Source organism: Pristis pectinata, chromosome 3 (assembly GCF_009764475.1).
Source record: "Pristis pectinata isolate sPriPec2 chromosome 3, sPriPec2.1.pri, whole genome shotgun sequence".
NCBI lineage: Eukaryota > Metazoa > Chordata > Chondrichthyes > Rhinopristiformes > Pristidae > Pristis > Pristis pectinata.
Genome location: NC_067407.1, coordinates 1,269,899 through 1,282,014, shown reverse-complemented (window position 1 = coordinate 1,282,014; position 12,116 = coordinate 1,269,899). Strand labels below are relative to the sequence as shown.

The following is a 12,116-nucleotide window of genomic DNA, read 5'->3' as shown; positions in this document are numbered from 1 at the left end:
GCTCCTAAGTTCAATTCCACAATTCACGAAGGACAATACACCATATGCCTTCTTAACCACAGAGTCAACCTGCACAGCCGCTTTGAGCGTCCTATGGACTCGGACCCCAAGATCCCTCTGATCCTCCACACTGCCAAGAGTCCTACCGTTAATACTATATTCCGCCAACATATTTGACCTACCAAAATGAACAACTTCACACTTATCGGGTTGAACTGCATCTGCCACTTCTCAGCCCAACTTTGCATCCTATCTATGTCCCTCTATAACCTCTGACAGCCCTCCAAACTATCCACAACACCCCCAACCTTCGTGTCATCCGCAAACTTACTAACCCACCCCTCCACTTCCTCATCCAGGTCGTTTATAAAAATCACAAAGAGAAAGGGTCCCAGTACAGATCCCTGAGGTACACCACTGGTCACTGACCTCCATGCAGAATACGACCCTTCAACAACCACTCTTTGCTTTCTGTGGACCAGCCAGTTCTGGATCCACACTGCAATGTCCCCTTGGATCCCATGTCTCCTCACCTTCTCCATAAGCCTCGCATGGGGTACCTTATCAAATGCCTTGCTGAAATCCATATACACTACATCTACTGCTCTCCCTTCATCGATGTGCTTAGTCACATCTTCAAAAAATTCAATCAGGCTTGTAAGGCAGGACCTGCCCTTGACAAAGCCATGCTGACTATTCCTAATCATATTATACCTCTCCAAATGTTCATAAATCCTGCCCCTCAGGATCTTCTCCATCAGCTTACCAACCACTGAGGTAAGACTCACCGGTCTATAATTCGCTGGGCTATCCCTACTCCCCTTCTTGAATAAGGGAACAACATCTGCAACCCTCCAATCTTCCAGAACCTCTCCTGTCTCCATCAATGATGCAAAGATCATCGTCAGAGGATCCGCAATCTCCTCCCTTGCCTCCCACAGCAGCCTGGGGTACATCTCATCCGGTCCTAGCGACTTATCCAACTTGATGCTTTCCAAAAGTTTCAGCACCTCCTCTTTCCTAATATCTACATGCTCAAGCTTTTCAGGCCGCTGCAAGTCCCCACTACAATCCCCCAGATCTTTTCCATGGTGAATACTGACGTAAAGTATTCATTAAGTACCTCCGCTATTTCTTCCGGATCCATACACACTTTCCCACTGCTGCACTTGATAGGCCCTATCCCTTCGCATCTCATCCTCTTACTCTTCACATACTTGTAGGATGCCTTGGGGTTTTCCTTAATCCTGCCCACCAAGGCCTTCTCATGTCCCCTTCTGGCTCTCCTAATTTCCTTCTTAAGTTCCTTCCTTTTAGCCTTGTACTCCTCCAGATCTCTAACATTACTTAGCTCTCTGTACCTTTTGTAAGCTTTTCTTTTCCTTTTGACTAGATTTATTATAGCCTTTGTACACCACGGTTCCTGTATCCTATCGTGACTCCCCTGTCTCATTGGAACATGTCTATGCAGAGCTCCACACAAATACCCCCTGAATATTTGCCACATTTCTTCCGTACTTTTCCCTGAGAACATCTGTTCCCAATTTAATCTTCCAATTTCCTGCCTGAGAGCTTAATAATTCCCTTTACTCCAAGTAAACGCCTTTCTAGTCTGTCTGTTCCTATCCCTCTCCAGTGCTAACATAAAGGAGATAGAATTATGATCACTATCTCCAAAATGTTCACCCACTGAGAGATCTGACCAGACCAGGTTCATTTCCCAATATCAAACCAAGCACAGCTTCTCCTCTTGTAGGTCTATCTACATACTGTGTCAAGAACCCTTCCTGAACACACCTAACAAACTCCACCCCATCTAAACCCCTCACTGTCTGGAGCTGCCAATCGATGTTTGGGAAATTAAAATTTGTTATTCTCACACCTTTCTAGGATCTGCTTCCCTATCTGCTCCTCAATATCCCTGTTACTATTGGGCGGCCTATAAAAAACACCCAGTAAAGTTATTGACCCCTTCCTGTTCCTAACCTCCACCCACAGAGACTCCGTAGACAATCCCTCCACGACGTCCACCTTTTCCGCAGCCGTGACACTGTCTCTGATCAACAGTGCCGCTCCCCCACCTCTCTTGCCTCCCTCCCTGTCCTTCCTGAAACATCTAAAATCCAGCACTTGAATCAACCATTCCAGCCCCGGAGCCAACCAAGTCTCTGTAATGGCCACCACATCGTATCTCCAAGTATTGATCCAAGCTCTAACCTCATCCGCCTTGTTCACAATACTCATTGCGTTAAAATCGACACATCTCAAACCGTTGGTCTGAGCACGTCCCTTCTCTATCACCTGTCCATCCTCCCTCTTGTACCTATTACAAGCTTTCTCTATTTGAGAGCCAAACACCTCTTCCCCAGTCTCTCCAGTACGGATCCCACCCCCCAACAATTCTAGTTTAAACTCTCCCCAGTAGCCTTAGCAAACTTCCCCGCCAGGATATTGGTCCCCCTGGGATTCAAGTGCAACCCGTCCTCTTTGTACAGGTCATACCTGCCCCAAGAGAGGCCCCAATGATCTGAATCCCTGCCTCTTACTCCAATCCCTCAGCCACGCATTTAGCCTCCACCTCATTCTATTCCTATACTCACTGTCACGTGGCACAGGCAGTAATCCGGAAATTACTACCTTGGTGGTCCTGCTTCTCAACTTCCTTCCTAACTCCCTGTAGACTTTTTTCAGGACCTCATCCCTTTCCCTACCTATGTCGTTGGTGCCAATATGCACCACGACCTCTGGCTGTTCTCCCTCCCTCTGCGGGATATCTTGGACGTGATCTGAAACATCCCAAACCCTGGAACCTGCATCCACAGAATCGCCTGTCTGCCCCCCTAACTATAGAGTCCCCTATCACTAGTGCCCTCTGCTCTCCTTCCCCACCCTTCTGAGCCACAGGGCCGGGCTCTGTGCCACTAGAAAGGATACAAAGGAGATTCCCCAGGATGTTGACTGGACTGGAGTCATTCGTTTATAGGGAGGCTGAGTCTGTTTTCCTTGGAGCAGAGGATGCGATGGGAGGTGAGGACCTCGATATAATCGCTGTCACTAAAGAGGCAGTGATGAGCAAACTAGTGGGCCTAGAGCTAGACAAGTCCCCTGGTCCTGATGGGATGCATCGCAGGGTACTGAAAGAAATGGCGGAAGTTATAGTAGAGGCGTTCGTGATAATTTACCAAAATTTTCTGGACTCTGGGCAGGTCCCGGCAGATTGGAAGACAGTGAATGTCACGCCACTGTTTAAAAAAGGATGTAGGCAAAAGGCAGGTAACTACAGGCCAGTTAGCTTAACGTCTGTAGTCGGGAAAATGCTTGAAGCTATCATTGAGGAAGGAATAGCAAGACATCTGGATAGAAGTGGTTCCATCAAGCAGACACAGCATGGATTCAGGAAGGGCAGGTCCTGTTTGACAAACTTACTGGAGTTCTTTGAGGATACAATGAGCGCAGTGGATAGAGGGGGACAGGTGGATGTTGTGTACTTGGATTTCCAGAAGGCGTTCGATAAGGTGCTGCATAAAAGACTCATCCGTAAGCTAAGGATGCCTGGAGTTGGGGGTAATGTATTAGCATGGATAGAGGATTGGTTAACCAATAGAAGGCAGAGAGTTGGGATAAATGGGTGTTTCTGTGGTTGGCAATCAGTGGTGAGTGGGGTGCCGCAGGGGTCGGCGCTGGGCCCACAACTGTTCACAATGTACATTAACAATCTGGAAGAGGGGAGCGAGTGCAGCGTATCTCAGTTTACTGATGACACTAAATTGAGCGGAAAAGCAAATTGTGCAGAGGATGCGGAGAGTCTGCAGAGATATCGATAGGTTCAGTGAGTGGGCAAGGCTCTGGCAGATGGAGTACAATGTTGGTAAATGCGAGGTCATCCACTTTGGAGGGAAAAATAGAAGATCAGATTATTATTTAAATGGTGAAAGATTGCAGCGTGCTGTTGCGCAGAGGGACCTGGGAGGGCTTGTGCATGAATTGAAAAAGGTTGGTTTGCAGGTGCAACAGGTTATCAAGAAGACAAATGAAATGTCGGCCTTCATTGCCAGAGGGATTGAATTTAAGAGCAGGGAGGTTATGCTGCAACTGTACAGGGTACTGGTGAGGCTGCACCTGGAGTACTGCGCGCAGTTCTGGTCTCCTTACTTGAGGAAGGATATACAGGCTTTGGAGGCAGTGCAGAGGAGGTTCACCAGGTTGATTCTGGAGATGAGGGGGTTAGCCTGTGAGGAGAAATTGAGTCACCTGTGAATATACTCGCTGGAATTCAGAAGAATGAGAGGGGATCTTATAGAAACATATAAAATGATGAAAGGGATAGATAAGATAGAGGCAGGAAGGTTGTTTCCACTGATGGGTGAGACTAGAACCAGGGAACATAGCCTCAAGATTTGGGGAAGTAGATTTTGGATGGAGATGAGGAGGAACTGCTTTTCCCAGGGAGCAGTGAATCTGTGGAATTCTCTGCCCAGGGGAGCAGTAGAGGCTACCTCATTAAATATATGTAAGACACAGTTAGATAGATTTTTGCATAGTCGGAGAATTAAGGGTTATGGGGAAAAGGCAGGTAGGTGGATCTGAGTCCACGGCCAGATCAGCCATGATCTTACTGAATGGCGGGCAGGCTCGACGGGCCGGATGGCCTCTTCCTGCTCCTATTTCTTGAGGGACACCTTACAGAGATATATAAAGTTATGAGAGACATAGATTGATAGTAAGAATGTTTCCCCTGGTGGGGTGTCTAAGACCAGAGGGCATAGGAATAAGGTGAGGGAGTAAGAGGCTCAGAGGATCTGGGGGAGTGGGGGTGTGGTATCTGGAATGCACTGTCTGAGGTGGGGGGGGGGGTAGGCAGAGACTCTCACAACAGTGAACGAGTATCTGGCTAAGGATTTGAATCAGCAAGGCAGAGAAGGTATGGACCAAGTGTTGGGGAATGGGGTTGGTGTAGATGGGAACTGCAGGGTCAGCAGGGATATGGTGGGCCGAAGGTCCTGTGGTATGATACTAATCGTAAGTCAGGAAGAAAGTCATTGGGTGAATCTTGCTGAGGTGCACTCAGAGTCAAGATTAATACCAAACAGCACAGAACCAGGCCCTTCAGCCCAACGTCCATGCTAACCAAGATGCTCACTGGGGAGGAGGGAGTGGAGAGGGAGGAGGAGGTAGCAAGGAGGGTGGGAGGAGGGGAGGGAGGGGCAGGTGGAGGGGAAGGGGAGAGAGGGGAGAGCTGGGATAGTCAACCATTGTCCCAGAGGAGACAATCCTTTGGGATGAGGGGTGGTGTCCCATGAGCAGAGATGGGGTAGGAGGAGTGACCTTCTTGCCCACTCCACCCCCCACCCATCCCACATCTCCTCATCTGCCCCCCGTGGCCCGTCCACTGACGTGTGGGTGGGGAGAACGGTTCACTGTCCAGAATGAGAGGTGTTTCATGGAGAAGGCAGGAGGAGGCCATTCAGCCCATCAGTTCCCTGATCTTTCAAACATTTACCTCCCTCCTCTTTAAATCCCCCAGTGATCCAGTCTCCACACCCTCTGGGGCAGAGAATCCCACAGATTCCCTTCCCTCTGTGAGAAGAAGTCCCTACACACCTCAGCTTTAGATGTCCGCCCCCTAGTCCTGTAACTGTGTCCCCTCGTTCCCGACTCTCCCACTGGTGGAAACATCTCCACGTCTCCCCTGTCCTGTCCCCTCAGGGTCTGGGTCAGTGAGTCTCCAGAGAGGTGGGAGAGGGAGGGACCCGCCGTGATTTTATTGAAGTGCAGAGGGTTGTGATCTCCTCCCACTCCTGTTCCCAACCTCTGCCCATGGGGGGGGGTCTCGGAAGAACCTCATGGCCAGTACACCTTACAGAGGAGGGACTGGGGGACATTCCACGGCCCGGTCTGCGTTGTTGTGTGGTTAGTGTTTTGTGTTCTTTCAGTATTCCCTCTCGCTGCCCTTAGGGGCCAGTGGGAGTCAAAGTTCAGGTGAGAGGGGGAAAGTTCAAAGACGTGCAGGGGAAGTTTTTCACACAGGGAGCGGTGGGTGCCTGGAATGTGCTGCCGGGGGTGGGGGTGGAGGCAGGTATGATAGGGGGGTTTGAGAGGCTGTTAGACAGACACATGAACAGACGGGGAGAAGGGAGCAACACACAATCTGCTGGAGGAACTCTGTCCTGATGCAGGGTTTCCAACTGAAACGTCGACATTTCCTTCCACCACCGCCCCTCACCCCGCCACAGATGCTGCTCGACCCCCTGAATTCCTCCAGCAGATTGTTTGTTGCTCCAGATTCCAGAGTCTCCCGTCACCGGTGTCTCCAGGGAATGGAGGGATATGGACCACGTGCAGGAAGATGGGATTAGTTTTGTTGAGCTTCGTGGTCAGCACAGACATGGTGGGCCGAAGGGCCTGTTCCTGTGCTGTACTGTTCCTCAGGGGGCAGTGGAGCCAGTGTGTGTCTCCCTCTCCCCTCAGCGTTCCCTCCCCTCCCCTCGATCATTCAACCCAGGCGGTGAGTACAGGGCTTGGGACGTCCCGTTACAGCTGTACAAGGCATCGGTGAGACCGCACCTGGAGCACTGCGTGCAGTTCTGGTCGCCCAGCTGTAGGATCTGGAGACGGGGCAGGACAGATTCACGGGGACATTCCCGGGACTGGAGGGCTTGAGTTATAAGGAGAGGCTGGACAGGCCGGGACTGTTTTCCCTGGAGTGAAGGAGGCTGAGGGGTGACCATATGGAGGTTTATAAAATTATAGGAAGGATGTGGAAGCTTTAGAGATGGTGCGGAGGAGATTTACCAGGATGTTGCCTGGATTGCAGAGCATGTCTTATGAGGATAGGTTGAGCGAGCTGGGGCTTTTCTCTTTGGAGAGGAGGAGGATGAGAGGTGACTTGATAGAGGTGTACAAGATGATAAGAGGCATAGATCGAGTGGACAGTCAGAGACTTTTTCCCAGGGCGACAATGGCTAACACGAGGGGGCATAATTTTAAGGTGATTGGAGGAAGGTATAAGGGGGATGTCAGGGGTAAGTTTTTTTTTACACAGAGAGTGGTGGGTGTGTGGAACACACTGCCGGCAGAGGTTGTGGGGGCAGATACATTAGGGACATTTAAGAGACTCTTAGGTAGACACATGAATGATAGAGCGATGGGGGGCTATGTGGGAGGGAAAGGTTAGATAGATCTCAGAGCAGGATAAAATGTCGGCACAACATTGTGGGCCGAAGGGCCTGTATTGTGCGTGGTGTTTGATGTAAAAGTATCGATAGGGTGGATGGTCAGAGTCTGTTGCCAGGGTAGAGTCTGAAACCAGAGGCACAGGTTTACGGTGAGAGGAGGAGGTTTACGGGGAACCTGAGGGGCAAACGTTTCACACACACAGTAGTTGGTCTCTGGGATGAGCTGCCAGAGGAGGAGGTGGAGGCAGGAACAGGAGCAACACCTGGACAGGTACCTGAATGAGCAACACAGAGGGAGAGGGAGTTAATGCAGGCAGGTGGGGCTGGTGTAGATGGGTGTGATGGTCAGCACAGACAGGGTGCGCCGAAGGGCCTGTTCTTCCGCTGTACAACTCTGTGACTGAGCCACTCGGGACACAGAGGGCCGCGCTGCCCGCGCACGGGGCTGTGTCCACAGAGCCTTTCACCTGTGTTATTCCTACCGCTCCTGCTCTGCCTACAACGTCTTTGTTCGGATACGATTTCCGCCGCTGGATCCCTCTGCCACCCCCACCCCCTCCAGCTCCCTGCAGCGGTTCCTCCACTCCCCCCACTCCCCCCCCACTCCCTCCAGCTCCCTGCAGCGGTTCCTCCACTCCCCCCCCCCCCCCCGCTGCCTCCAGCTCCCCTGACCAGGTCCTCAGTGGCGGCCGGTACCCGCCCTCCCCCCCCCCCCGCCCCGGTTCTGGACACCCCGCTGGTCCCAGTCTCCACCGAGGGGCCGAGGCCATGACCTCCAGCACTGTCACAGCCAGGAGCAAGGGGAGAGTCACCCAGCACGGACACAGGCCCTTTGGCCCATCAAGTCTGTGCTGACCATTGACACCAACCCTACACTGATCCCATTTTATTCTCCCCACATTCCCATCAACTCTCCCCTCACCCACACACTGGGGACAATTTACAGCGGCCGATTAACCCACCGACCCGCACGTCTCTGGGATGTGTGAGGAAACCGGAGCACCCGGGGGAAACCCACACCCAGGAGAATGTGCAAACTCCACACAGACAGCGCTGGAGGTCGAGATCGAACCCGGGTCTCTGGGCTGTGCCGGGTTGTTGGGTGGGGCCGGAGGAGTGGCATTGGGTGAGAGGTGACCCTACATACCCCGGCTGTGGGTGGGGTTCCCACCCTGCCGGTCAGGGAGCGCCTGATCCCACGGTGCCGACATCTCCCGCTCCGCCCTGGGGGCCGGGCCGGACTCCCGCATCCTCCGGCCGTGCTGTGTGGTCACTGGGTCCCGGCGCATAATCCGTGCAGTGGAACGTTGAGCCCGCTCCCCTGGGCCGGGAAGGTGTCCCAGCATCGGTCGTCTCCGGCTCCGGGATGGTCCGGTGTCCCGCTGCGGGAGTGAGAGAGCCGCAATGTTCCACTGCTGTACCTTTCGCCATTCCCACTTCCCGGAATCCTGCCGCCTCCACATCCCAGCGATCTCCCGCTGCTGCCTGGCTCCTGGGATCTTGCTGAGCACTGTGGCTGCTGTTCAGGGCCCCTCCGTCCCGCGTCTCCGTCCCCAGACCTGTGTCTTGCACACCTAAACCGTGCAGTCCCACCGGTGGTTGGAACACTGGTCCCCTGTCCTGTGTTTCTGCACCAATCCCCACCTCCTGTGTCGTACATACCTGCTCCCTGTCCTGTGTTTCTGCACCTGCCCCCACCTCTAGTGCCGTATGTACCAGCCCCCTGTCCTGTGTTTCTACCCCAGCTCCCACCTCCTGTGTCCTATGTACCAGCTCCTTGTCCTGTGTTTCTGCACCAGCCACCACCTCCTGTGCTGTATATACCAGCTCCCTGTCCTGTGTTTCTGCACCAGCCACCACCTCCTGTGCTGTATATACCAGCCCCCTGTCCTGTGTTTCTGCTACTGTCCTGTTCTGCATTTCCAACCCAAACATTCTCTTTAGCACTCCAGCTTCCCAGAGCTGGTCCTGTATTTCAGACACGAGCTCTGCGGCCTGTACTTGCACCTCTCCCTCCTCGTACTGTACTTCTATCTCCAGTGCCCTGTCCTCCATTTCCTCCTCCATGCCCTGCATTTCTTGCAATACCTCTCTGTCCTGTGTTCCTGACCTAGACTTCATGGCCTGTATTTCTATACCTTCTGCCCTAGTTTGTGTTTCTATCATGACCTCACTGTGCTGTGTTTTTGGTTCAGCCTCCATGTCACGTATATCATCCTCCACATGCTGGTCTTGTGTTTCTGTCTCCATGTCCTGTAACTGTGGACCTGCCTCCCCTTCCTTTGTTTCTATGACTGCATCACTATCCTGTGTTTCTGACCCGGTTTCTCTATCTGGTGTTTGTTGCTGCCTATCCTGGTCCTGCGTTTCTGATGCAGGTTTTCTGTCCTCCTGTTCTGATTCCAGCAGCTTCTCCTGTGTTTCCTCCACTAGTGTCTTGTCCTGTGTTTGTGACCCCAGCACGCTGTATTCTAGTTCACTGTCCTGTGTTCCCACATTTACCAACCTGTCAACTGGCTCATGGAGCTGTGTTCCTGATGCAGGCTCTTTACTTTTTGTTTCTGACTTCCAGTTTTGTGTTTCAACTATTCCCTTTTTGTCCTGCGTTTCTGCCACAGCCTCACTGTCCCGCGTTTCTGCTATAATCTCACTGTCCTGCATTTCTGCTACAGCCTGACCATCCTGCATTTCTGCTCCAGCCTGACCATCCTGCATTTCTTCCACAGCCTCACTGTCCTGTGTCTCTGCTACAACTTCACTGGCCTGCGTTTCTGCCACAGCCTCACCATCCTGCGTTTCTGCTACAACCTCAGTGTCCTGTGGTACTACCCCAACTTCTCTGCACTGTATTCCTACCACAGCCTCATCTTCCTGTACATCTGCCACTAGCTCATTGCCCTGCAATTTCACTACAGCCTCCCTCTCCTGCTTATGTGGCAGAGAGTTTCTGTCCTGTATTTCCAAAACAATCTTGCTGTCCTGCATATCTATCACAACCTCGCTGTCCTGCATATCTATTGCAACCTCACTGTCCTGCGTATCTATTGCAACCTCGCTGTCCTGCATATCTATTGCAACCTCACTGTTCTGTGTATCTATTGCAACCTCGCTGTCCTGCATATCTACCAGAGCTTCACTGTCCTGCATATCTATTGCAACCTCGTTGTCCTGCATATCTATCTCAACCTCACTGTCCTGTGTATCTATCGCCACCTCGCTGTCCTGCGTATCTACCAGAGCCTCACTGTCCTGCATATCTATTGCAACCTCGCTGTCCTGCATATCTATGTCAACCTCACTGTCCTGTGTATCTATTGCAACCTCGCTGTACTGCGTATCTACCAGAGCCTCACTGTCCTGCATATCTATCGCAACCTTGCTGGCCTGTGTATCTATCGCAACCTCGCTGTCCTGCATATCTACCAGAGCCTCACTGTTGTGCATATCTATCGCAATCTTGCTGTCCTGCGTATCTGCCGCAATCTTGCTGTCCTGCATATCTATCGCAACCTCGCTGTCCTGCATATCTACCAGAGCCTCACTGTTGTGCATATCTATCGCAATCTTGCTGTCCTGCATATCTGCCGCAATCTTGCTGTCCTGCATATCTATTGCAATCTTGCTGTCCTGCGTATTTATCGCAATCTTGCTGTCCTGCGTATTTATCGCAATCTTGCTGTCCTGCATATCTGCTGCAATCTTACTGTCCTGCATATCTATCGCAATCTTGCTGTCCTGCGTACCTATCGCAATCTTGCTGTCCTGCATATCTATCGCAATCTTGCTGTCCTGCGTACCTATCGCAATCTTGCTGTCCTGCATATCTGCCGCAATATTGCTGTCCTGCATATCTGCTGCAATCTTGCTGTCCTGCATATCTATCGCAACCTTGCTGTTCTGCATATCTATCACAGCTTTGCTGTCTTGTGTTTTCACTAAAACCTCATTGTCTTGCAAACGTAACACAGCTTCACTGTCCTGCATTTCTACCACTGCCTCACCATCCTGTGTTTCTTCCATTGTCTCCCTTGCCTGCGTTTCTACCACAGGTTCACTGCCCTGCGTTTCCACCACAGCCTCATTTGTTTCTACTGCAGCCTCGCTGAACTGTGTTTCTACCATTGTCTCCCTGCTTTGTATTTCCTCTGATGCCTTGTTGTCCTGTGTGTCTCGCGCAGTCTCCTTGTCCTGCATTCCTACTTTGCTGGCCTGTGTTTCTGACGCAGACTCCCTCCCTCCTGTTTCTACCCTCTCAGCCCGCTCCTCTCCCTCTCCTCCTTCCCGTTCTCTTCCCTGTATTCCCACCTGGTTGGACATTCCTGGTCCCTGCTCCCTGTCCTGTGTACATGATGCTGGCTCCATCCTCTGTACAACCCCCTCCCCGGATCCTAGGTCTGCAACCGCAGCACCGTCCTGCGTTTTTTGCTGTATCCCCCTGCCCTTCGCTTCCACAACACACTCCCTGGCCTGTGTTTCACCCATCTTTCCTCGCCCAGTCTCTGGGTCCTGTGTTTCCCACACACATGATTCTACCTCCCGCTCCAGAATCTTTCTTCGTTGCCCCCAGTCCTGTGTTTCTCCAGGTTCCAGGTCCTGCGTTTCCCCTCGATCCTGGTCCTGCGCTCTCTCGGTGTCCTGTGTACAGGACGCCGCCCGTACCCCAGTCTCCGAGCCGCCGGAGGGAGGGGGGGAGGCGGTGATCCGCTCCCCCCGGTCCGGAACCGTCCCACATCCCCCAAGCTCGGGGCTGCCGGCCGGAGTCTCCCCTTCCTGTCCCGGGATAGTCTCCCCGCCTCTTCCCGTCTCCGTCCAGGGGAAGCCCCGCGCCTCGGCCGGATCTTGCAGTCCCGGCTCCGTCCCGGCGCCAGGGTCCCGGTGCGGGATCAGCTCCGGGTCCGAGTCTCTGCGCTCTCGCCGCCCGGGTCTCCCTGCTCCCTCCCG

At 52.6% G+C, this 12,116-nt stretch overlaps 2 protein-coding genes across 4 annotated transcripts in view; one reads left to right on the top strand and one right to left on the bottom strand.

Annotated features, from left to right (window-relative positions):
* erich3 (glutamate-rich 3) overlaps positions 1-12,116 on the bottom strand; it is a 135,185-nt gene that overhangs the window by 1,839 nt on the left and 121,230 nt on the right. The window contains exon 2 of one of the 3 annotated variants that reach the window (XM_052011794.1): positions 8,323-10,955. In XM_052011794.1, the coding sequence (XP_051867754.1) occupies positions 8,355-10,955 (2,601 nt within the window). In that variant the 3' untranslated portion in view covers positions 8,323-8,354. Of the gene's footprint in view, positions 1-8,140; positions 10,956-12,116 lie in introns of those variants that run through there. The other 2 variants (XM_052011796.1, XM_052011795.1) reach the window with 2 other exon arrangements.
* Positions 1-12,116, top strand: part of tnni3k (TNNI3 interacting kinase) — a 175,960-nt gene that overhangs the window by 98,851 nt on the left and 64,993 nt on the right. The window lies entirely within an intron of this gene.